This window comes from Castanea sativa, chromosome 5, assembly GCF_040712315.1.
Source record: "Castanea sativa cultivar Marrone di Chiusa Pesio chromosome 5, ASM4071231v1".
Classification (NCBI taxonomy): Eukaryota; Viridiplantae; Streptophyta; class Magnoliopsida; order Fagales; family Fagaceae; genus Castanea; species Castanea sativa.
The window spans coordinates 78815858-78842488 of NC_134017.1; the positions used below are offsets into that span (position 1 = coordinate 78815858).

At 38.4% G+C, this 26631-nt stretch overlaps 2 protein-coding genes, 1 non-coding gene and 1 pseudogene across 4 annotated transcripts; 2 read left to right on the forward strand and 2 right to left on the reverse strand.

Annotated features, from left to right (window-relative positions):
- The first annotated feature begins 1336 nt into the window (after nt 1-1336).
- Nucleotides 1337-5051, forward strand: LOC142634155 (pentatricopeptide repeat-containing protein At3g29230-like). Of its 2 annotated transcripts, none has more exons than XM_075808442.1 (4): nt 1337-3325; nt 3420-3559; nt 3661-3833; nt 4773-5051. In XM_075808442.1, the coding sequence occupies exon 1, from the start codon at nt 1450-1452 to the stop codon at nt 3250-3252; it is 1803 nt and encodes a 600-aa protein (XP_075664557.1). In that variant the 5' UTR covers nt 1337-1449; the 3' UTR covers nt 3253-3325; nt 3420-3559; nt 3661-3833; nt 4773-5051. The 2 variants fall into 2 exon arrangements, with proteins under 2 accessions (XP_075664557.1, XP_075664558.1); XM_075808443.1 differs by having other exon boundaries at nt 1337-3275.
- Nucleotides 5052-6976: 1925 nt separating this feature from the next.
- Nucleotides 6977-14181, reverse strand: LOC142636613 (putative membrane protein At1g16860). Its single transcript, XM_075810886.1, has 5 exons — nt 13884-14181; nt 10005-10980; nt 9006-9161; nt 8239-8450; nt 6977-7609 (listed from the first exon to the last, which is right to left on the reverse strand). Exons 2-5 carry the CDS (start codon nt 10902-10904, stop codon nt 7417-7419), a joined length of 1461 nt encoding a protein of 486 aa, XP_075667001.1. The 5' UTR covers nt 10905-10980; nt 13884-14181; the 3' UTR covers nt 6977-7416.
- Nucleotides 9524-9656, reverse strand: LOC142637757 (small nucleolar RNA snoR135). Its single transcript, XR_012844882.1, has one exon. It is a non-coding gene; the product is annotated as a small nucleolar RNA snoR135 (small nucleolar RNA).
- Nucleotides 14182-16495: 2314 nt separating the features above from the next.
- On the forward strand, nt 16496-18129 carry LOC142635875 (uncharacterized; annotated as a pseudogene).
- Nucleotides 18130-26631: the final 8502 nt, after the last annotated feature.

Below are 26631 nucleotides of genomic sequence, written 5' to 3' on the forward strand. Positions count from 1 at the left end.
CCTTGTAGACAAAAAAAAAAAAAAAAAATTGTGTACAACATACATTTGTATAGTCTACCATGCAAAATTTCCATTAATAATATAACGTAAGAAATTTTCATTATTTAATTTAAGTTCAAATGTGAGTGAGCTTATTAACAAACTAAATTTTCCCTTAAAAAACTAAATTATATGTTTTTTTAGCAAAAATTTAAGTTTGGTATATTTTGTTTATTGAACAAGTGTGAGTTTATTTGCATATGTAAATTAAATAAATAAAATTCTAAAATTACACTCTTTGTCACAATTTATAACATTATGACATGTCCACTATGAGTGTTTGGTCAATTATTTTTTGATAAAATACTATTATGACTCTTAAATTTTATCTTTTTTTTTTTTTTTTTTTGTCTCCAAACTCTAAAAAGTTTTTTTTTTCAATTTTTTTTGTAAAGAGTTTTTTTTTTGGGGGGGGGGGTAGTGTAGAGGCAAAAATAGAGATGAAAAATGTAAATTTTCAATAGTTTAGGAATGAAAAAATAAAATTTTTTTAATTTAAGGACAAAAAGTAAAAATTTTCAATAATTTAGAAATAAGGATAAATTAAAAATTACACTCCTAAATTTTGAGAATAATTGGATTTTACACCTTGAAATTTTAAAATTTATATTTTACCCCCTAATGTTTAGGGGTATTTGGATTTTACACCCTAATGTTTAAGAATTTGAATTTTAGTTCTTATTTTAAGGGGTGTTTGGATTTTACCCTCTAAAACTTGAGATGTTTGGATCTTACATTCTAAAATTTCATAAATTTAGGGTGTAAAATTCAAACACTCATAAATTTTAGAGGGTAAAATCCAGATTCTAAAATGTTAGAGTGTGAAATCTAAACATCCAAAATTCAATGGGTAAAATCCAAATTCTGAAACTTTAGGGGCAGAATCTAATTATCTCCAAACCTTAAAGGTGTAATTTGCAATTTACCCTAAAAAGAAAAACAAAATCTTTAAGATTTAAAATTGAAAACCAAACTTTAGATGAAGTTTACGAACAAAAACATAAAAACATATAGGGTCCGTTTGATACGTGTTTGAACACATGTTTTTAGTTTTTAAACAACATTACATATATTTTTCATACACTTTTTTATCCACATTTATTTTCAAAAAATACAAACAAGATTACTAGAATAACGTTAATAGACGGCCCATAGTATCTTATCCATTATTTTTACATACCAATTAGAAAAGACAACCTCAAGGGGTGGCAAAAGTTGTCACACACAACACAAGTGTGCCCCGCCGCTATACATGGCTAAGATTTTGTTTGAATTTGACAATGCTTGTGTCGGATGCGATAGGCTTACTTTTATGCTTGGCAAAAGGCAAACCTTGATGTGATGATGCAAACTTATTAGAGACTACCCTGTTGTTTGTTTATTGTGTGTGTCCTAAATTCAAATCCCACAATGTTAATTTCCGCGCCAGTCAGAACCCCAACATGGGTTTCAAGACGAAGACTTTTGGAAGAGAAACTATCAGACCTTCACAAATGGACCAATCTCAGACAGGTAAAGGAAGTCCATGCTCAAATTTACAAAGCCAATCTCTTCCAAGACCTCTATGTAGCACCCAAGCTTATATCTGCTTTCTCATTGTGCCACCAAATGGTGTTAGCAGTCAATGTTTTCAATCAAATCCAAGAGCCCAATGTGCATCTGTACAATACTTTGATTAGAGCCCATGTTCATAACTCTCAGCCTTCACAGGCTTTTGCAACTTTCTTTCAAATGTTGAGTGATGGGGTTTCTCCTGATAATTTCACGTACCCTTTTCTTGTTAAAGCTTGTTCTGGTGAATCTTGGTTTCCGGTGGTGCAAATGGTTCATGCCCATGTTGAAAAGTTTGGGTTTTTTTCAGATATTTTTGTGCCCAATTCGCTTATTGATAGTTATTCAAAGTGTGGATTTGTTGGCGTTAATGCGGCAAGGAAGTTGTTTATGGTGATGGGGGAGAGAGATATTGTGTCTTGGAATTCTATGATTGGTGGTTTGGTGAAAGCGGGTGAGGTTGTGGAGGCACGTAAGCTGTTTGATGAAATGCCTGAAAGGGACGCAGTTAGTTGGAATACAATTTTGGATGGGTATGTGAAGGCTGAAGAAATGAAAATGGCGTTTAAATTGTTTGAGAAGATGCCTGAGAGGAATGTTGTGTCTTGGTCAACCATGGTTTTAGGTTATTGTAAAGTTGGTGATATGGACATGGCAAGAATGTTGTTTGATAAGATGCCTGTTAAGAATTTGGTTACTTGGACTATAATTATATCTGGGTATGCCAAAAAGGGGCTTACAAAGGAGGCGATTGGCTTGTATGATAGAATGGAGGAGGCTGGGTTGAAGTCTGATGATGGGGCTGTCATTAGTATATTGGCTGCTTGTGCGGAGTCTGGTTTGCTTGGATTGGGTGAGAAAGTTCATGCTTCTATTAATAGGACTAAATTTAAGTGTAGTACTCTAGTTTCAAATGCATTGGTTGATATGTATGCAAAGTGCGGTAGCTTAGACAAGGCATATAGTGTCTTTAATGGGATGGCAAGGAGAGATGTGGTATCTTGGAATGCAATGCTCCAAGGGTTAGGCATGCATGGTCACGGTGAGGAAGCACTTCGGCTTTTCTCTAGAATGAAACAAGATGGGTTTGTGCCAGATAAAGTTACCTTCATTGGTGTGTTATGTGCTTGTACGCATGCAGGCTTTGTTGAGAAGGGCCTTCAATATTTCTACACAATGGCGAGAGACTACAGGATTGTTCCCGAAGTTGAGCATTATGGTTGCATGATTGACTTATTAGGTCGTGGAGGGCGTCTAAAGGAAGCTTTTAAGCTTGTGCGTAGCATGCCAATGGAACCAAATGCCATTATATGGGGTACCCTTTTGGGCGCGTGCCGAATGCATAATGCTGTGGATCTTGCTGGGGAGGTTGTGGATCACCTGGTCAAATTAGAACCATCAGATCCCGGGAATTTTTCTTTGTTGTCAAATATTTATGCTGCAGCTGGAGATTGGGACAGTGTTTCCAAATTAAGGCTGCAAATGAGGAGAACAGGAATCCAAAAACCATCAGGGGCTAGTTCTATAGAGGTCAATGATGAGGTGCATGAATTTACGGTTTTAGATAAATCACACCCTAGATCAGATAAAATATATCAGATGATTAACAGATTGGTTCAGGACCTTAAGGAGGTTGGATATGTACCAAAAGCATATCAATAGAAGTTGGTGTGTATGTTGAGTATGTAAGGATTCTTTTGTATACTGTTAAACAGATCCTTGTTGTCTCCATAATGTATGAAGTATTTTCTTTTCTTATGTCGTTCACAATTTTTATTTTCCTATCCCTCTCTGCCTTTTAATTTTATATGTTTCCACAACTTAAGCAGGTAACATTGTCTTCATAGACCTTGATTAAGGTTTATAGACCATGCTAGGCATCCTTATGACTCTTGACACCAGTCGGATTCGGCTGAAATATCATACTAAGAATGATGGTAATGCAGGCAACATCATACTAAAAATGATGGTATGAAGGGAGAATGTTTCAGTTAAAACTTCTCTTGGTTTTTGAATGATTTTTTACTTGGCTATGCAGTTCACTATTTAATAGCTTCTTTTTGTGTACAGGTTCAATTCTAGTGACAATGAAGAAACACTAACACATCAAAGGCAGATGCTCTTTTCATTCCTAAGGAAATCCTGAGAGCACTGGTCATTCGTCCAAGAGCATTGGTGTATGTCAGTTACTGCAAAGAAAGCTTCTCAATCGAAGGATATATCCACTCCGTTGCATGAGAATGGTAATTTGTTACCTTTTGTGCCATGTGGTTTCTGGTCAGTATCTGAGTTATATTTGGATGTAGAAACAAAGGATTGCATGCATGCAAAAAGAATCTGTTTTTAGTCAAATTTGATTCAAGAATGCATTTTTAGAACTGATTCTTTTAAGCTTTGATGTCCTCCTTTTGGCATGCTACCTCCCCATTTTTCTTGATGCTGGTAGGATCTTCATAACAGCCTTTGAATGATACTAGCTTGTAACCCATGTGAGGCATGGAATTTTTATTTATATCAAAGACTTTTATAACTTCAGTTCAAAGTATATGCATTTTCAGTAATAAATTTTTTTTTTTTTTTTGATAAGTAATAAAGATGTATATTCAAAAACACTACCTTATGCAGAAAAACATAAGGCAGAGAAAAATTACAAAGAGAGAAGAGAAAAAAAAGAATAAAAGAAAGAAAGAAAAGATACTAATTACAAAGGAGAAAGCTAAGGAAGCATTTTCAGTAATAATTAATGTTGTTTATGCAAGTCCTCAAATAAATTGCCTGGACATGAAAATATTAAGCAAATGAGAGAGGATCAATGTGCAAACAGTTTTAAGATACCTACTTGGACTAAGTAACAAAAAAAAAAAGAAGAGCTTTTGATATTCCCTTGGGAAAAATGTCAGATCTAAATTTTCAATATGGCAGTCTCCAGAAGGCATGTTCATGAACGCTGTATTGTAGTTTATCCTGTAGTTCTTATGCTCAATGTTGTAATAACAGTCACCAAAAGGCATGCTCATGAACTGTAAGAAAGATATATATTCCTTTTTTTATATAAGACTGATATATATTTTACACGTTACTGATCTGAATTTAAACATATTATGTGTAAAGTTGATGAATTTAAACATTGTTGAGACCTACGCAGCCCAAATTCTTTTGGTTGAATACTATCTTTATTGCAGAAAATCCATTGGAAGATTGCGTTGGCGTGTTGCCAAGGAATGTGTTCGTATTCTCAAAGTCAACCAGAAACCAAATGGAGTTAATGAAGATCATTCTGTTCAAAAAGGGGATTCTTATATGACACTCAGTGGACTGGAGACAGAGCTGGTTACTACTACACCACTGCCAAAGCTCCAACATTTTGTATAGAATTCACCAAGTCAGTGTTATATCAATGTGAGCTGTGTACTGGGATTTACTAGGCTTGAGAATGGTAGAATGGGCTTTATTTTCATGTCTAATCATATCTGATATTTTATTTTCAGTTTTGTTTCCACTTGCATCTTTTATGGTGATGCAATAGATTTATTTAATGGAAAAAAATTGCATTTGGAATTGTCTTTGGAAAATGAAATTCAGAATCTGAAATTTCTTCTGAATGTTTTTAGGTTTGTTTGGGGGCTACTGCTGCAACAATTTGGAAAGCTATATGTCTAAGCCACTTAATAATGAAAATTATCTTTATAATTAATTAATCATATAGAAAAATACATTGTGCAATTTTTTTTTTCAAGAAAGACATTGTACAACAATATGTAACACATATGTTAAGCCATTTGGTGTAACACATAGGTGATAATTAGATTATATAGTTTATGATATGAATACAAAATTATAAATGAATATGAGAGTAAAAAAAGAGGAGCTCAATTAATATATCTTCTTGCGTTTCTTAAGGGAGATGTTTAAAGTTTCCAACTTCTGACCCCAACTGTATAATAGGATTCCCACAAATACATTAGTCTCATACTATTTCACCGGATCATTTGCTTTGCCGCAACATCTTTCATAGGATGGATCCACAGACAATGCGCAATAAATTGTAACTAACTAGCTGTCAACTTGTCATCCTTTGATGGGTATTCATCTATTCTATTCCTGCTCTATAAATGTATAATTGATGATTATATATATATGAGAATCAAATGATTATCTACATTAAATTCAAGGAATGTCACTCATATATCCTAAAAGGTTGATCAAAATAAATTTCTCATCAACCAACATTTATCTTTATGGGTAGCATGGTATGAGATGTCTGTCGCTAGGATATTTGGACCGGACAATAGGGACTGCACATTTAGAAAGGGGCCAATATTTAGTAATGGGTTTCCCTTTTTCACTACATTCCAAAAAAACATGTTTCCTTCTTTATAGCAGTAGTATCATCATTTGACTTTAATTCCTTTTGCCCAAATTCAACAATTCCAGCGGTTTTAAGACCACAAACTGTTTTATAATTTTTTTTGCCACAATTCTAATGTGGCGGATTGTAAATGATTACTTATCACTTACACCTTGATTTATAATTTTTTTTTCCACCACTCACATTCTGTCACATCACAATTGTGGCAAGAACTTGTGAAATAATTTGCGATACTAGAAGCAATATGTAAATTCATTTTGCTCGTATTGAAGGCCAAGCTCTGAAAGATTGAAATAATATACTAGAAAGTAAGGGATTTTCTATACAAACAACATAAACTCAATCTGCAGTATAAATCTGATACCCACTGCTTTAGTTGACGAAAGAACTCGCAAATGAGGGTTTTTTTTTTTTTTTCTTTTATTATTATTATTATTATTATTATTATTATTATTATTTAAAACTTAAATTCTCCCTAGAAGAATCTGATATTGCCACCGAACCGAACCACTAGATTCTTGATAGCCATGTGGTTTGCCTGTCAAGTAGTGACTATTCCATTGTCACTGTATGTAATTTCTTATCCTGTCTAAGGCCTTTTCTGCAGATCTATGTAAAGTCTTCTGATTAATGGTTGTACCTTTTAGTGTTTTTGTTTTGATCCATAAAGCATTCCAATTAATCAAGATATAGTTTCTTGACTAATCGTCCAGGCACAATTCTTCAAGCCATACCATCTGAAATAAGAGAAGGTATCTCGTGTGTTGAATATATGCATCCTCCTCATAACGTGTGGATCCCTCACGGCTGTGGGGTCCACGGTGATAGGGAGGATGCATATAACCTATGACAAAATTATTGCTAAAATAAAAGCACTGAATCTCTCAACAATCATTGCATTCAGCCTGGACAGAAAATCCCTGCTTCACATCTTGTTTTATTATATTATCCTCAATTTTTTAATAAACTCAACCACCTTACAGCCTTGCCTTGAATACATCCGTATGCAAATGGGTTAAAACCAAATAATGCCATATATATAATAAGACAGTCAAATTATGACTGGTCATTAGTGGGATAAAAATAATACATCAGTAAGACAGATTGATACAATTTTCTGCATAGAGACAATATGCTCCTAACATTTTCCTTCCATTTAACATAAACCCAATCTGCTCAAAACAACTAAAATTCCCATTGCATCAAGCCACCCCCAATAAATAAATAAAAAAGCTTCCAACCCTAGAAGAAAAATAAAATAGAATGAAAGCCTGGAAAACTATACACCAGTTAAAGGAATAAATCACCACAACCCCATCTTAAACTATTTCAATCTCCTTCACTTGTTACTCCCACCAGCAGCACCACTGATATTAATAGAGAGAGAAAGAGAGAGAGAGAGAGAGAATACTTCCTAAGAAAATTAATAGCTGAAGAAGTTTACAGCTCACATACTGCTAAACTGGTATGACATCATTCTTTGATGCGTCTTCACACCTTAAAACAATACCGTCAAGGATAGAAGACAAAATGCATTTGGTCCATTGGCATCCTGTTGTGATTGGCTCTGCTGTAGGGACAATCATAAGCACATTTTCATTTCTGTGAACAACTCCCATTACACTAACTGTGCTTCCCTCTTTGATATACCTACATTCACGAGAATGCAATTTAGATGTACAGGCTCATTGGCAACTACTATATAAAAACTTATTTTTACACACAAAAATTCACAAACATTGCATTTGAACTCATTGCTAATGTGAGCATCACATAAAGTTAACTCCCAAAGTTGTGAGAACAAACAACCTAAAAAAGCTTTATTTATTTTAATATATCATGCTTAATGATATCTATCAGCTATATATTTCAATCTTGTCAATACGTATTTACTTATAAAAAAGAAAGGACCACGCATTGACTCCAAGATAAACACATCAGGCTTAGGCTGAAAATTATAGACCAATTCTACACCAGCTGAGGCACTTTTAGACCCAATGTAGACCAAACTATAAGGAAATCCACCCATAAGGACCATAAGACCACCATAGCCTCTGATCCTCACTCATGTAAGATATTGATGACTTATTTAAAAAAGATAATAATAATAATAATAAATCAAAAAGTAATGACTCAAAAAAAAAACAGAAAATAAAATTATAAAAGGGGATATTTACGAACAACACCTTCCTACAAAAAGCAAACACATTAGGATTAATCATTTGAACAAACAAAAATTTAAGGTGAACTGAAATCTTCCAATAAGAGAGAGCTTATACCCTTCTTTTAACCGCATTACACGTTCATCACTGGAGAGGTTCCTCTCTCCCAACCACCTGATGAACTCGGGGGACAATTCTTCAGTTTGTGGATTAACATCAATGACAATTGAGTCATCAACATAAGGAGTCACCTTTGCTCCACAGCCAGTCTTTACCAATGCTCTCAACCCAGATTGGAAATCGGAGATGTAGAAATCAACCACACGCCTCTGTCAGATCAAGATACCAGTCAAAAAGTGCAAAATCAAAAGAATATTTCACCCCAGTGGGCATAGTAAGTCTTTTGGCATCACCATTTGAAGGCCCTAATAACAACTGGATCTTTAAAACAAGCAAGCAATTAGACCAAGAATATTAGAGTTACAAATTTTGGATGGCAGCAAAGAGTGGATTGATATCTAGGTACATCATGGCATGGTAGAGGTTCTAAAAGAACATAAGAGTCCAGCGCATCTACCTAATAAAAAGTAGGCCAGGACATCTGTTCATACCTTACCTAAGTGCATGAGGTATGATTTTGTTCACAATAGTCTCTGATCCTTTGAAAATTTAAAAAGAGTGATAAAGTGTTTCCATTATTTAAATAACCCAATCCCACACCTCTTGACCCCACAACCCCCCCACCCGCGGTGCTGGTCCTCTTTTTGCCCAACACCCCAAAGAGGGCAAAAGATTTATAGCAAACTCAGGAAGTAACAGGTGATAAACTTTAAAGATGATAATACTATACATAAAACTATCAAGCCAATATTTCAGTTACTCACTTCTAACGATCTGAGCCCCCAAGTAAAATGACGATGTGAAGGGTTGGCAGCTTTTGAATCCCATCCTCGATACTCATATAAACTTGTTGATGTATATACACATCTAGGAATCTTTTGGAAAGATGACTCAAGAGGCACATTACCACAGGTGACCACCTTCAAAAAGAAAACCAAGCATGTGATCAGTGTCATTTAAGCATATGGGGAGATAGAAAGGGGGGAAGGGGATGAACACAGAAAACCAACAAGCCTTCCACTCCTCTTTTTTTTTTCTATTTTTGACAAGGAACAAAAAAATCCAAAAGCAAAATCCTTGAAGCACGATCCCTCTGTGTCTCTACACAAATGAAATATTAATGCCACATCACTAAGCAATTTCTGTCAACAAAATACATCAGTAACTTAGGTTTTATGTTTTAAAAAATATTTACTCTCAAATAACTATTAACCACAGGAGTATTGATTTTTTTTTTTGGGGGGGGGGGGGAGGGGGGGAAGTAAAATAGAGAGAATAATTGTGATGTGGGGAAGATGATTGTTGATGACATCAATGGTTAAGATGAAACACAACTGCCCACCTCCCCCAGATTGATCTTGAGAGAGAGAGAGGCTAAGGGAGGCTGGATAGTTATAATATCATACTCTCACAACTAATATTTTCTGTCTTCTGCCTCTTATTCTTTCCCTCTATTAGGGAAAAATCCCCTTTTACTCTCTTATTTCTCATTTCTTCAATTCAATTCTCATATCCTACTCCACATTTATTATATCTTGAATCCACAATTATAGCCTACTAATTGCAGAATTCAATTGTGCATGCGCTATATTTAGAAAAGGGGAAGAAGAGAGAGAAAGAAGATGGGGGGGGGGGGGGGGATAGAATTGGAGAAAAAGAAGATACAAGACAAAGTTAGAATTTAAAAAATTATAAATATAAGTTGCCTTCGCATCACAAGCAGTAAAAACATGAAGTAAAAAATCATCAAGAAAACTACATACCCCAGAGACCTTCACATATTGCCCATTCTTTGCAGTTCTAAGCTCTGAATCAGGATAACGACCAATGTAACCAATGATAGCTCTTCTCCCCCAAAAAGTGTTCCAAATGAATAATCCAGCAACTAAAGTGAAAAGAGCCACAACCACAATGAGGAGAATGGCATTGTGGACCGCTCCAAGAATAAATCCTCCAGCAATGAACCCCATCACGAATAGTAGAATTAGCGACCATAATATTAACTTTGGAATGTTCCTCTTAATGGAAAACGCATCATCTTGAGTAAGAATAGTCACAGCCTGATTGTGAACAACAGTGGAACCTTGTAGTTTCATTGATCCCATAGAATCCAGAGGACCAGATACCTTCCGAGGGGCCCCAGAAGAATTTAAAGGGCCTGAAGAAATGGGCCCAGATGTAATGAGACCTGTTGTTGGGAGATTAGGGGGAAGAGGCCCAGAGTTTTGACGGCCTGTTGGTGTTACTCCACCAGATTGAGGACCAGATGACTTCTTCAAGGGCTCACCGTGCTTATTTAGTGGTCCAGAATTTGATTTCTTTAACGAAGCTGAACCAGACGTGCCTCCAGAAGATACAGGACCTGAAGTGGTATAGACAGCCCGTGCTGCAGCATTAGGCATTATTGGTCCTGATTGTGTACCAGCACCTCCAAAAGACCCAGTCCTTGACGGAGCACCAGTTATAGGTCCAGATTTCCTAGATTTAGAGCCATCCACAGGAATATCAAACATTTTCCCCAGTTCTCCTGACTTCTTGATATCTCCTCCAGTATAGGGCACAGCAACAGAGCTCATAGTTGGAGTTCTTTCCTTGGGCTGCTCTGGCCTCCCTGATACATAAAGGCCATTGCTGAGCTGATGAGATGGGATTCTGGAACCCATCAAGCTTCTTTAAGAAACCCCAGAAGAAATATACGAACACTAATGGCAGTATGATGACGTGATGCTCAGAGCCCTCCTGAGAACAAAAACATTAAAGCAATCATAATGATTATTTACACTAAAATATAATAACAGACACATATTCTCTAGGATGGGGGGAAATGGATAAGAGTCCAAAGCTAAATTTAAATAAATAAATAAACATAGAACCATTTGAGAGTTTAAATAAAATATGAGCAGATCAAAAGATTCAAAACCCTCAATTTGAACGGCAGAATTGATTATGATAAAACAAAAATGCATTTCTATGTAAACATAAAAGCACTCTTGATGACATATAGACATACTACTAGAATGAAAGTGAACAATTAAAAACTCAGATAAAATTCCCATTGGTAGAATAAAAGATATATTATACAAATAAAAATTGAAAATATCACAAACACCAAGTTTTATCAATAGAAGCTGCATAGCATGTTCTCATAATTGATCAAGAAGAGTTTAAAGAATCTACATCCAATGATTAATCAAAGAACCCATTCACCTCAGGTTGGTACTGGTCAAAGGTAGAAGCTAAAATCTAAAAATGAAGCAGGAAGTTATTAAGAGTTATACATGATGGCTATGTAGACAGAATACATCGATGGTATATTGGAAAGAATACGAACTATTAAACAAGTAACTAAGTTCTACGTCAGTATTATTTTATCATTACTCATATAGCAGCACGGCCAGGAAGAAGATAGCATTACAGAAGAGGCTTGGAAGGATAAATGAAGAAGATTGAATATAAATAAACCGAAGTTGAAGATGAGAGCTGACATCAAGCTAAAACACAAAACTAATAGTCTGATTTCTTATTGCTCAGCACTGATTGGAGTAGTTTGCACAATTGCAAGACAATTGGGCTCATCTACGTGTGTAAATCAGTATGTTTAAATGTAGATACAAAGTTGTGCTATTTTTTAATATGATGTTATAATTACCTTTTCTTTTTGGGATTAGTAAGTTATGCACACACCATGTGAGTAATGAACCCACAACCACACCCTCCAATCCATTCATATGAGAGGAGGCACCATTTGAACTAGAGTCACAACTTAAATTCTATACTTGCATTGTAACCTAAAGCAAATCAATGCGCATCACCCCTAATTAATACGTCAAGAAAAAGGCGTCATTTGGGGTAAAAGCTATCTCATAATTCCTTCTTATATTCCTTATGTCTCTCCTATTCTACAACCAAAAAATATCAGTATTTCAAAGTCAAGAGTGTCCAATATGTGTCAAGGAGTATCCAAGAGGTATAAAATGCTTTAGGAAAATATAAAAATATTTCTTAAATTTTTAGTTATGAATTGGATGACATCTGGGAGCACCCAAAAAATATGGTTAGCTGATAAGGTTTTGACAGAGAGATGGTTCCCAAAGTATTAAATTTCTATGCTACTTAGTCTGACACTGACGATACAAAAATACTTTTCCATCATTCAAGTAAAGAGAACAAAGCATAACCCTACCAACACTTACAACACGGATCAAGAAACGAAGAAGATAAAAAGCAGAAAAAAATATATTGCATGGACTAAGAGCTGAGTGGAGCAGAGATTTTATTATACGTTGAGCTCTGGACCCAATGTGAATCTACATTCTCAAATTTCAAATACAAGCTTTTCAGTCCTTCAGAAATCTCACTAAATTTGGGAACTACAAAAGAGAATTTACACTTTTAAATAGGGGGAAAAAAGCATCACAATTTTTCATTCACAGAAAGTTTTGACACAATATTGCAAATCAAGAAATAAATCCATATGAAGAACCATTTTCATGGACCAAATGAAATGAACAGAGCATAAAAGGAGCACCATTTTATACTTAAAAGAGTTAGAAAATAATTAGCAATAATAGTTTTAAAAAAAAGGTCTGGAGCAATAGTTATATGATTAACAAAATTCATAGTATAGGATTAACATCCAGTCTATTTTCCTAACCAACTAAGAATACCTAAACTACATCATATCAGCAACTAGATAAATGAGGATAATTACATTTACAAAGAAGTCAACCTCAGCACTTGCTAGCATATAAGATTCAAAGAACCAGAATCCACCCCAATTCAAAGAAACAACACAACCAAAAATCACAACTTTGAACCAAAAACACAATAATAAATACAAGACTTGCCAAAGATCAAAATTTTACTCTTTGGAAGCAAAATCCAAATTCTAATATTAATAATTCTTAGTTTATCAGTTTATTTCCCTACATATTCTCAACCAACCAAACCACAAAGGCAAAAATTACCCATTATAAGCCAAAAAAAAAAAAAGGAAAAATTAGAATATTCCATTTTTGGAAAGATTACAGACAAATGGCACCCTCTTCATTCTCCAACCACCCCAATTACCAGATTTTATAGCCCAAAGCCAATGAAACAAACCATAGAAGAAAAAGATCTGTAGAAACAAGTACAGACTACAATGCTTAAGAGCTCAGTAAAGTGAAGGTTTTTGTCAAGTGGAGACTCATGATGTAAGCAAAAATATAAAACAGACAATAAATAAATAAAAAATCCAAACCTTTTAATACTGTCATTCCTTTTTCTTTTCCTACATTTTCTCAATAAACAAACAAAACCCAGATTCCAAAACAAATGGGAGCCCCAGAATCTTCAACATTTAGAAGGATTTCACACAAAATGGTATAGTTAATAGGAACCCAAAACCACATTAAAAAAAACAAAACAAAAATAAGACACCCACTTAGAAGAAATAAAACAAAAAATGAAGAAAATAAGACATACCCAGGTCAGCATTCAGTTCAAAAACCAATACAATGGAGAAGATCTGAGAAAAGAAATGAGGCACTCGCACAAAAAAGTGAAGCAACTAAGAGAGAAAACAGAGTAAGGGGCAGGGGCAAAATGGGGAAAAGAGGGAACTTTAGTGGCAACATAGCATAAGCTTAAAAGTCACAAACCTGAAGGAGGAGTAGGAGAAACAGAAACAGAAGTAGTAGCAGAAGCAGAATCAGAAGCAGAAGCAGTATGAGTTGAAATCAGGAGATTTGGAGACATCATCATCATGTGTTTGATCAAAGTCACTACTCAGCTTCACTAGGGACCAAACTAAATATATCCCATAATCTCTCTCTCTGTCTCTCTGTCTCTCTCTGTGAAAGCGTGTGTGTGTGTGTGGGTTTGAGTGAGTGCGTGTGGCTTTTTGTGTGAATAGAGAATAGAGAGAACCGCAACAATTGGTGGGTTGTCTCGTCCAGCAAATCACTCCAAGCTGAGTGAAAAGCATGATTAAGGAGGTAGTAGAAATGTTTCTATTATAATATATATAGAGAGAGGTTATATAATAATACTATAATATAGTAATTTTTTTTGGAGAAGAGACTATAATATGGTAGAGTCATAGTCACTCTTGAATTGACATTTTTGTTCATGATATTTCCATCAAAATGCTAAGTCTACCCCTGACCAATGACTAGAGTCTAGAGGGGGGGCATGACTTTCTAGAAAATATATATATATATAATTTGTAGTTTTTTTTTTTTTTTTAATTTGATGGTTTGGAGAGAAAAATTTGAATCAGGTATGTTTAGGTTGGAAACAAAATTGGGTTTAGATTAAATTAGTAAAAAATTTTGTTGTTGAATAAGAAACTTGGATTCGAATTCTATCTACACAAAAAAATCAATTGATATATTAAACTAATGATAAGAGCAATTATTATAGAGTAAATGTCATAGATTGAGATTTTAACCTATCGTAAATAAATAAAAATACTGAAAATATCAAAAGGTGTCAACCAGTTAAATTATAAGACTCTTAACTATAATTTATAGTTTCTAATTTATATATTTTCCATTGTTATGTTTGTCCCCATATTGAATTTGGATTTAAAGGTTCATTCACTTTAATGATTTTACATTTTGGGAACAAATATCTTTCTCGATTTTCTAACAAGAGAATTGTTTTCTTATGGTTTAATTCTATCATAATCTATTCATACAATTATTTACTCAACAAGTATAATACCAAATTTGATGGTTCAAAGTATTCAAAACAAAATTGATGATTCAAAAAAGGAAAATAAATTTTTTTTTTTTTAAGGAAGAAGAGAGAGAAGCATGTTTGTTTGATTTGTAAGAATTTTAAGATTGGAGTAATCAAGAATTTTGTAACTCAATTGGTATCTTATGGTATTTTCAATGGAAACATCTAGGGCTCAAATTTCTCATCTCCCACTGTATCTATCAAATTATAAAATTATTTTAAAGCTTCATTTGGGTAGAAGCAATATATGATGTGCAAAATGTATGGGCTAGATTGAGATTAATTCTATTGTAGAGTTTCTAAAATCCTAACCATTCATGTTCAAACAATAATTTAGATTTTATCATTTTATCAATAATATACCATATTACAACTAATCAATATTTGTTTAGATAGCGATAACATAGTGAACACTAGATCATTGATTTAACAATCAATTTTTATTTGACAATTTTAAGAACTTTATACATTCATAATTTTATCACAAATTTAAACTATTCCTTTTTAGAGTGATATTTAAACATCTTTAAATGGAAAATGTGAGGACCCGAGGACCTAAGAACCCGAGGACCCGAAGAAAGGAAGGCCAGCATATAGTATGCAAGATGAGGTCTCTCCGGGTGTGCCCGAAGATGAGGTGGCGTGGACGGTGGTTACGTAAGGGACATGTTGCAAATATCTGTATGTAGCAGGCTGATTTGGAAGGTTGCATTAAATGCTCGGCAACAACCATTCTGGCCGCATTAATTAGCAAGCATCACCTCTATCCGTCGCATTAATGTGGACATGACCTGAACAATGCGGAACGCAAAGTAGAATCTTGCTCCGCTGCCGACGGACAGGTGTCATGGGAAAAAGACCGCAGATTGCAAGGTGTAGGGTTATGATGAAAGCAGAAAATAATATAAATAGGAATCAAGAGACTACGAAGAGGGGACTTTTTTTGTTGTTGAACCCTCTCTACCAAATGTATTGTAGAAGGACCTTGAGTAAATAAACGAGCAGGAGAATCCCTAAGTAGATTGTCATATATTTTTGGTCCTTACAATTGGCGCCGTCTGTGGGGACAACAACAACGTAGCACATTCCATCTAGAAGTATATGGCGGAGGTGTATCAAGAAGGGGAAGAATCCGTAAGTTCACGAAGCAGAGACGTAGATGTAAGTCTCCAGCGTGACAAAGGGAAGGGACATACCTCAGGGGTGGTGAAAGCACATGATGACGATCAGGAGGCTGAGCAACGATCACTAACTGAGGGGCATATGTCTCGCGACGATGTATTGCAACAGATGCAATCTGAGATAGCTTACTTACGTAAGTGCGTGGACAGTAGGAAGCGGAGACGTAAGGGTAATGCTAGCTCTTCCAAAGGATGCTCGGAAGCAAATCTTGGAGGAATTGATCCCCCGCATTCGAGCCTACTCGAAGTGTGACCCGTGTCGCGTGTCTTCGGCGTTGTGGCAAAGCAAGAAAGGAGACAAGGATGCCCGATACTACGGGATATATCGCGATGATGGGAGTGATGCAATGGGTAAAGCCCCGAGGCAAATTGCCAAATCCCCTTTTGGCCGTGGATAAATAGGGCAAAGCTACCTCGTAGGTTTTCTCAACCCATCTTTACTATGTATAACGGGAGGATCGACCCCGTAGAACACGTTAGTCATTTTAGTCGAAGATGGCCGTTTATTCGAATAATGAGACATTGATGTGCAGAAGTTTTTCCCTCCAGCTTGGGGCCCGTGGCTACGAGGTGGTTTGATGCTTTGCGTGGTTCTCTTCCGAGGTCTTTTAAAGAATTGACTAGGGCATTTGGAGCAAGGTTCATAACTTGTACTAGGATTCCAAAACCTTTGGATGCTCTACCGTCTATGTCACGAGGAAGGCGAAACACTCAAAACCTATTCCGACCGATATCGGGAAACGTATAATGAAATTGATGGGGATGTGGAGAGTGTAGGCCGTGAGAACTTTCAAGGTGGATCTTCCCACGGAGCATGGGTTAAGGAAGTCTTTGACAATGAAGGCCGCGATAGATATGCGCACTTATGGACCGTGATAGATAAGTATAAACGGGTAGAAGAAGATCGTATGCAAAGCAAAGGAAAAATGAAAGTGGTATCTAGAAAGGAAGGATCTTCTGGGTAGGGGTTTCAAGGTATTCGGCCCAAACGAGACTTTCCAAGCCATCCGAGGACCGCCGAGTCTCCTCTAATTAATTCACTATTTAAGGAACCCGTGCATCACATACTAGAGAAAATTCGAATGAGCCATATTTTAGGTCACCCAACAAAATGAGTGAGATGCATCCACGAGAAATCAAAACCTCCATCGCCATTACCACCAGGATAAGTGGACACACCACGGAAGAGTGCCGGACATTGCGCGACCATTTGAATCAATTGATTAGGGCCGGGAAGATCAATCACTTATTGGCAAAGCCGGATGGGAAAAAGGAACAACTAGACACTCGGAAATATTGGGGTCAGGCCCCTCAACCATCTTTGGGCACTATTAACGTCACCTTGACCCAGCCGAGAAGAGAATTTGGGAAACCGTCTCGGGTCATGACCGTTCAAAACAAGTGTGGGAATGAGGACGTGGAAGAGAATCATCAAGCAAACAAAAGAATGAGGTCCTCGGCGACGCCCACATTGAGCTTTTCTGATAAGGATAAAGAGGGAACGTTTCAACCCCACGATGATGCCTTGGTCGTCACAATTCGTATCGGGGGGTATGATGTGAAACGAGTCTTAGTGGATAATGGAAGTGGTGCTGAGATTATGTAGCCGGACCTATTCAATGGATTAAAGTTGAAAGAAGAAGACTTGGAAAAATACGACCAGCCGTTGGTCGGTTTTGATGGAAACCAGGTGATCCCACAGGGAATGATTAGGTTGCCTGTGCAGGTGGAGGGTTCCGAAGTACAGGTAAACTTCATAGTTGTTATGGCATACTCTCCATACACGGCCATTTTGGCTAGACCATGGCTGCATGCAATGGAGGCAGTTTCATCTACTTTACATGTGATGGTGAAGTACCCTATACGAGGAAGCGTGGGAGTATTACATGGCAGTCAAGTGGTAGCCAGGCAATGTCTAACGTCTGCCACTATTCGTACAGGCCGAGGTTCGTTGGAAGGAGAAGTTCTTGAGACATCATAGCAATTAAAGGAGGCTGCTCGGGAAGACGGCCTAGTTGAGGATGAAGGCTCTGCCGAGCAGCTAATCAAGGTAGTTATTGGGGTAGATGAAGAGAAATATTTTCAAGTCAGATCTAAACTGCCGATACGGGAAAGAGAAAAATTGTATCTGCCACCGTTTGAATATTAACCCCCATGCGACGCCTAGACAACAGCCTCCTCGGCGAGCGTCTCAAGAACACACAAAAGCAGTTAAGGAGGAGGTTAGTAAACTAAAGCAAGCTGGGGCGATCAAGGAGATCTTCTATCCTGAGTGGCTGGCTAATACTGTTGTAGTAGAAAAGAAGAATGGGAAATGGAGAGTCTGTATTGATTTTACAGATCTGAATAAGGCATGTCCCAAGGATCCTTTCCCTATACCCAGAATTGATCAACTGGTGGATGCAACTGTAGGGCACCCCCGAATGAGCTTCTTGGATGCATTCCAAGGGTATCACCAAATCCCTTTGTCATTGTATGATCAGGAGAAAACGGCTTTTCGTGCCCCTAATGGTAATTACCATTACCGAGTGATGCCCTTTGGTCTAAAGAATGTGGTCCACATATCAACGAATGGTGACCAATGTTTGATGCGCAATCGGGGCGTAATATAGAAGCTTATATCGATGACATGGTAATTAAAAGTAAGAGGATTTAAGACCATTTGACAGATTTGTAGGAGACCTTCTGTGTTAAGAAAGTATAAGTTACGCTTGAATGCATCAAAGTGTTCCTTCCTGGAGTGGGCTCCTGAAAGTTTCTAGGGTACATGATTACTCATCTAGGGAATTGAAAGTTAATCTTGATCAAATTAAGGCGTCTTAGGTTTGCATCCCCCGAACCCGAAAGAAGTGCGAAGTTGGCCGGTATGATTACAAATTTGCTGAACATGTTCATATCACGGTCCACAGACAGTGCCGCCCATTTTATCGCCTTTTGCAATGTGTGGAAAGATTTCCAGTGGTCTAATGAATGCAACTTGGCTTTTGAAGATTTAAAGCAATACCTATCTAGACCACCGATATTATCAACGCCCGAGAAGGAAGAAGTGTTATATGCTTACCTAGCCGTCACAAATCACTCCGTAAGTCTTGTCTTAATACGGAATGATGATGGGGTCCATAAACCAATATATTATATCAGCAAGTCTTTGCAAGAAGTAGAACAGCGATATCTACTGTTGGAAAAAGCGCTTCTAGCCGTGGTACATGCAACAAGGAAATTGCCCCATTACTTCCAAGCTCACACCGTAGTAATACTCACTCAATTGCCTCTGCAAGCTATCATGAGGAAGTCAGATTATACGGGTCGTGTAGCAAAGTGGAGAACCAAACTGGGAGCTTACGACATCAAGTATATGCCCCGGACAGCTATCAAAGGGCAAATCCTTGCCGACTTCGTGGCCGAGTTCACTAAGATCGTGTTAACCACAAAGATGCCGTGATGACAAAGGATGTCCATTGGGATGGAAAACATCACTCCTTGGGAAGTCTACACGACGGGGCATCAAATCGAAAAGGAGCTGTGGTTTGAGTCGTGTTAATATCTCCCGAGAAACTAGTCATTGAAAAATCATCGAGGTTGGGATTCCCAGCCCACTAATAACGAGGCCGAGTACGAGGCTCTCTGGTGGGTTCCCGCATGGTTAAACACTTGGGAGGAAATGTAGTGAGGTTGTTTTGTGATTCCCGATTGGTAGTAGGGCAAGTTAATGGAGAATTTGAGGCAAAAGATGAACGAATGAAAAGCTATCTCAAACGAGTTCAAGGGGTGTCGGGTTTGTTTGAAAGTTTTAAGGTACAAAGAAGTCCAAGGGGACATAATTCTCATGCCGACTCATTAGCAATGTTAGCCACTTCACCGGGTTCGAAATTACCACGTATGGTCATAGTGGAGGATTTATCGTCCTCTAGCTTCGACCAAAGATCTCAAAGACGTGTGCACAGCGTTCATGTTGGTCCAAGTTGGATGGACCCAATTGTAGCTTTCTTGCAAAGCACTAATACTACCCGAAGATAGAACAATGGCCGAGAAGGTACGAAGAAGCGCTCCCCGTTACCGGCTATCAAAGGAGCAAAACTCCATAGACGTTCCTACACAGGGCCGTACCCGCTTTCTGCGTACATCCCGATGCCGTGGAACCTCTCGCCGGAAGAATTGCATGAAGGTGTATGCGGGAGTCATATCGAGGAAGATCACTAGCTCATAGAGCCATGACCCAAGGGTACGGTGGCCGAGCATGCGCAGAGCCTCTCAAGATTATGCCAAGAAATGTGATCAATGTCAAAGGTTTGCGCCTAGCATACATCAACCGTGAGGTAACTTAAACCCGTTATCCAAACCCATGGCCCTTCGCTAAGCTGGGGTTTAGATATCGTCTGACCTTTTCCTCGGCACCGTGTAATAGGAGATGGCTCATTGTCTGCACCGATTACTTCACGAAATGGGTGGAGACCGAGCCCTTAGCCAATATTAGGGATGTGGAGCGAAGAAATTCATCCGGAAAATATCATAACTCGCTTCTGAGTCCCTCATACTTTGATTTCGATAATGGCCTTCAATTTGATAGCAAGGCTTTCCGACTCGCATCGCGTTTAAATGGGAATAAGGAATGGATATTCAACACCGTCCTATCCTCAAGGAAATGGTCAAGCCGAAGCAACAAATAAAGTCATCTTGGCAGGTTTGAAGAAACGATTGGATGATGCTAAAGGAGGCTGGGTAGAAGAATTGCCTCATGTATTATGGGCTTATCGCACTACACCCCGAAGATCGACAGGCGAGACTCCCTTTTCAATGACGTATGGAATGGAAGCTATAATACCATTAGAATCGGGTTTTCCCACCCTGAAGTCCGACCAGTATGACGAAGCGAGCAATCACGATAGGATGTATGATTGTTTGAATACTATTGAGGAAAAGAGAGAAATAGCCAATGTGAAGATGGGCAGCTATCAGCAGAAGCTCAAGCAGACATACGACAAGGGAGTTAGGTCCAGGCCCTTGGTACCAGGAGATTTGGTACTGAGAAAAGTAATGGGGGTAACAAAAAATCCTGCTTGGGGAAAGTTGGGTCCTAATTGGGAAGGGCCGTATAAAATTACTTCAATAGCAGGTGTAGGGGCTTATCGTTTAGAAGATCTGGATGGAAGGGTGATTTCTCGCCCTTGGAATGTAAATAACTTACGACGATATTATTATTAAGAAAAGAATCTCCTTTTTGTGTGGTTTCTGTTCATTTCAATTCTGTATCAATCAAAATACAAGTGTTAAACTGACCTTAGTTCTTGTTCAGCTCCTCGGGCCACAAGTCTAAGAGAAATTAATCACTTGCAAAGAATACAAGTGTTAAACTGACCTTAGTTCTTGTTCGGCTCCTCGGGCCACAAGTCTAAGAGAAATTAATCACTTGCAAAGAACCCAAGTGTTAAGCCGACCTTAGTTCTTGTTCGGCTCCTCGGGCCACAAGTCTAAGAGAAATTAATCACTTGCAAAAACCCAAGTGTTAAACTGACTTAGTTCTTGTTCGGCTCCTCGGGCCACAAGTCTAAGAGAAATTAATCACTTGCAAAGAACCCAAGTGTTAAGCTGACCTTAGTTCTTGTTCGGCTCCTCGGGCCACAAGTCTAAGAGAAATTAATTACTTGCAAAAAACACAAGTATTAAGCTGACCTTTGTTCTTGTTAGGCTCCTCGGGCCACGAGGCTAAGAGAAATTAATCGTTTGCAAGAAATACACGTGTTAAGTTGGCCTTAGTTCTTGTTCGGCTCCTCGGGCCACATGTCTAAGAAAAGTCAACCACTTGCAAAAATATAAGTGCTAAACTGATTTTTGTCTTTCCTTGGTTCCACGGACCATAACACAAGAGTCATAAATCCGGCAGGGTTAAGGCTAAGGAATCTCAAGCAACTAAGCATTAGCGTAAACAAATCATTAAGCCTTGTCGCTTATTAGCCTATGGAATCTCATGCCTTCTCTTTCAAACGTAAAAAATAGTGAAATTATGGTGCCCAGGTTGAGCTTTGTGAGCCCCTTAAAATCACAAGTATGATGAACACTTTTGAGGTGATATTATGATTTTTAATTCAAGTAAGTGTCTATCTGTATGCGTACAAAGTGATAGTTGGATGGCATCGCATTGTAATAAGACTTGTGCATGAAACAAAAAGAGAAAGGTTAATATTAATGTCTTAAAAAGTATTCGTTACAAAACTGGGGCCATCATATAGCCCCTTACATCCGTAAAAAAGAAAAAACAATAAAATAAAAATAAGGCAATAACTACGGAATGACTAAGCAACAGGTTGCTTGTCTTTTCTTTTCTCTGGGTCTTTTTCTTTTTTCTTATTTTTTGGCTCTTCAGCCAAATCACCCTCAATTACTTCGTCCCACGGCCGAGTCGGGGGAGAAGGGTCCTTTGTGATCGGGGCATCGAAGGAACAGAGGTGGATGGGCACTTCAGGATCATTTGTCGACGTTGGGGAGTAGAGCTAAGCGCAATGCTCTGGGATAGTAAATGTTGTCCTGAATACGGAGTACCGCGCGCATCTACTCCCGCAGCGACCAAAGCGCGACCCCACACCTCCGAACAAAACGCTCTGGCGACCCCTTTAAGTTGGGCAGTTAAGCTGTCAGAGGCTTTTTTCATCCCAGCATCGTACGCTTTGCTCACAGCCCTCAAGCTCCCGCTCCTTCTTGGCCGCCAAATCCTTGCACTTGTTTGAGCTCGACAACAAAGGAGGGCGAGCCCTCGCGAGCTCCGTTTTTGGGCCTCAAGAGCGTATTTGCTTGCGACTCATAACTTTTCAGGGCCGACCAAACATTCTTGTGAGCTTTTTTCTACCTCTGACAGGAGGTGGTCTCTTTTAAGTTCAATTCGCCAGGCCTTCACCGCCGCCTCGCATTTTGATCAGCCTTTTCGGCAAGATCCAATGAATGATCTACCCACTCTCGCCATAAATGAAGCCTGACCGCTTATGATATATTCGAGTTAATAAAGTTAGTCATAATAAAGAGTTAAACTCATGTATGGAATGTGCAACGACTTCGAAAATACCTTGGCTAAGTCCTCGCTTCAAAAACAAGAAAACTTCTCTCTACGGAAGGACCGCAACTCGCCATATCTTCGGAAGGCATAGAGCCTTCTCTGTACATTCGGCCACTGTGCTCGAGCTTCCCTTCTTCGGACCCCGCAAGTTGGCGTCATCCAAAAACATGGCTCGCCCGAGCTAAGGGTGAAGCTCGGGTCGCCAGCCGATGCTTTCCTTGTAGACTCGCCACTTGGGTCTTTCGACGAACCAAAGGGTAGTAATTTTCTGGAAAGGGCTTTCACAACCCCCTTGGTATCTTTACCGTACATGGTCGAGGCTTTCCCCTTCTTCGATGTCTATAACGTTTTTGCTACTCCGGCCCCTTTTGCGTTTTTTTATCCGTCGCCTCCGAGGAAGGTGCCCGACTGAGTAGGCCGGACGAGGAGGAACCGGTATCGCCGGCGAAGAGCCGCCCGCATGTGCCCGTAGTAAGGCGAGCAGGTCGCTCTTCTTGAAAACCCATTTGGCTGCTCGACGGTCGGGAACCTGAGGGAGCCGGCCCGAGCGGTAGAACACCTCGAAATCTTTCTCCGTCACCTCGGGAGGAGGGAGCTCGAGCGTGCGCCTCTTCCTCCGACGTGACTAGCAACTTGCTCCAAAGGAGGATAGATCAGCGGGCGGCAAGTGGGGCAGGAAGTTGTGCGTCTTGAGTTCCCGCAGGGGAGGTACGACTAATAAGAATCCCTGGGCAGCAACGTCAATTTGAGCTAGTCTTAGATCTCTTGCTCTTATTACGTTCTTCGGGCTTTGGAAACGTTTAGTAGAAGGAGTGTATCCGAGAATGACGTGGGCTGCTCGAAACCGTCCGTCCCTATGTATGAATATCTCCGACCGAAGAATCCCGTTCAACGGCATCGGCTCACTCGTTGTGCAAGTTCGGGGCGGTATGGTAATCGTCCGCAATAATAAATGAAGGCATTAGGAACAAATACGTAGAAAGTGACGTAAAGCACAAAAGAGTATGGTTAATCCTAAGTGCTAGGTCACCCTCGGAACCCTACCCGGTACCCCTTCTCGGAGGGCAATGCAATCCGTCATGCCAATTGCCCGAGATGACGAGGTAATCTTCATCCATCCCTTTGCTTGAATCGGTAAACAGGAAATTAGCCAGAAGGGATTCTACACTTCATATAGTATTTAGTCCCGTCCCCTTTTTGCGCTTATATACCCAATTTACATCCCGCTGTGTCGTGTTGGTCCCTGCTTTAGGTTAAGGGCATCCGTACATCCTAAGATTCTAAGGACATTTGGGGAGCACTGCGAATGGGTAAGCCTATAATTTATTAGAAAATCCCTAGTTACTCTACCCATAGGAATTTCCATACCCCCCTCAATAAACACAATCATTGGAATCAAAATGGATTCAAATGGCCGAGACACCAGTGGAATATCTTCTTCCTCACAATACGTAATGTCTACGTCATTGGGGATCCGATATCGGTCCTTAAAAGCGGCCTTCGCCTCATCTGTGTTCACTAGCTTAGCGTACCTACCCATTAACCCCCGCTACAAGAGGAGAAAAGCAAGCAAGTAAAGAAAAACGAAAGGAAAATGAACACACCTCTGAAGGTCGCTTAAAGATGGTCCCCCTGGAGCTCACTTTTCTTTCAATCCTTCGAAATGTCAAAATGAGCTTCATCCAGCGTAAGAATTTGCTTTTATAAGGGTGGGAGAAGTGGAAGTAATGAGGTAAAAGAATAAGAGCGGTAACTTTCCCGCTCATAATTAAGAGCGAAATCTGAGCCGTACATTTCTCATCCAGCCGTAAAACGTGCGCGGAAAAAGAAGCGCTAGACTCCATAAATGCCTCATCGTGGGATACGAGGCGCCAGACGCGGATCATGGCGCAGCGAAAAGACGTTTGTACGTGTGAAAACATAGGAAGGGTAAGAAGCGTGTATGAGAAGTTAAAACTTGGTTATTAATCCATGGTTAATAACTCAAGTATTAAAGGGGCTGTTGTGAGGACCCGAGGACCTAAGAACCCGAGGACCCGAAGAAAGGAAGGCCAGCATATAGTATGCAAGATGAGGTATCTCCGGGTGTGCCCGAAGATGAGGTCGCGTGGACAGTGGTTACATAAGGGACATGTTGCAAATATCTGTATGTAGTAGGTTGATTTGGAAGGTTGCATTAAATGCTCGGCAACAACCATTCTAGCCGCATTAATTAGCAAGCATCACCTCTATCCGTCGCATTAATGTGGACATGACCTGAACAGTGCGGAACGCAAAGTAGAATCTTGCTCCGCTGCCGACGATTGTGTCAGCGGGAAAAGGACCGCAGATTGCAAGGTGTAGGGTTATGATGAAAGCAGAAAATAATATAAATAGGAATCAAGAGACTAGGAAGAGGGGACTTTTTTTGTTGTTGAACCCTCTCTACCAAATGTATTGTAGAAGGACCTTGAGTAAATAAACGAGCAGGAGAATCCCTAAGTAGACTGTTATATATTTTTGGTCCTTACAGAAAAAATTATTAAGTACTTATGGATTCCGCCCTTTCACATGAATGGTGGTTGTCATCATGAATTTATCAACTTTGATTGCCAAATTACCCTAATTACTTTTAGTAAAAAATAAAATGGTCATTCTTTCTTAAAAGGGGGGTTAATAAGGCAGGAAAGGTACAAGAAAGCATTTCTTATATAAAAAATCTTGAAGTTTATAATTTTGTTATTAGAGATATCATGGAAATTGATATGTTTTTTTACTAATAATTCACTCCGAATAATGTTTAATATATTATTGAATTCTCCTATTTATTATTGTAATTTTTGAATTATAAATAAATGAAATTATATTCTTACTTTGTTTTTTTCCCCAACACCTAGACATGCATATTTTGACACATTGTGGTCAACTTAGTGTAGGTTTATAAAGTTTCTCATCCAAAAAAAGTTCGCTTATGAAAATCAATAATCGTTCCATCTTCTTGTCACATGTTATTGTGAAGATAAACAATATAATGTGAAGGTCTTGATCATTAAAGGGGATGCCATGTCCTATGAAATTGACTTGTAGAGGTCCCTGTTTTGTTTAGATTAATATAAATATTGTTTAGAATAATAGAAGGTCACCCTTTTAATGTCACTATTGCTCACATAAATTGACATTATCATGTCCCCTCATATTTTGCTTACAAATGGTGAGTCTACCTCTGACTTCCCAGTTTCTAACATTTCTTGCCGTAGGGGTAGGAGTATATGACTTTTTTGTTTTTTGGCTGTATTTTCTTCTTCTTTTATACATACATATATATATATATATATATATATATATATATATTCTCTTTTTTGACTAAAACTTGTTTTTATCATAATTGACTAAAACATATTTTATTTCATCTAGTTTTAAACACTTTCATTTTTTATTTTATATTAATCTATTCTAAGG

Coding starts and splice junctions, on each gene's coding strand:
- LOC142634155 (XM_075808442.1), top strand. CDS start 1,450: ATGTTAATTTCCGCGCCAGTCAGAACCCCAACATGGGTTTCAAGACGA.
- LOC142636613 (XM_075810886.1), bottom strand. CDS start 10,904: ATGGGTTCCAGAATCCCATCTCATCAGCTCAGCAATGGCCTTTATGTA. Junction 9,162..10,004: donor AATATGTGAAGGTCTCTGGG/GTATGTAGTTTT, acceptor TTCTTTTTGAAG/GTGGTCACCTGTGGTAATGT. Junction 7,610..8,238: donor GTAATGCGGTTAAAAGAAGG/GTATAAGCTCTC, acceptor TCGTGAATGTAG/GTATATCAAAGAGGGAAGCA.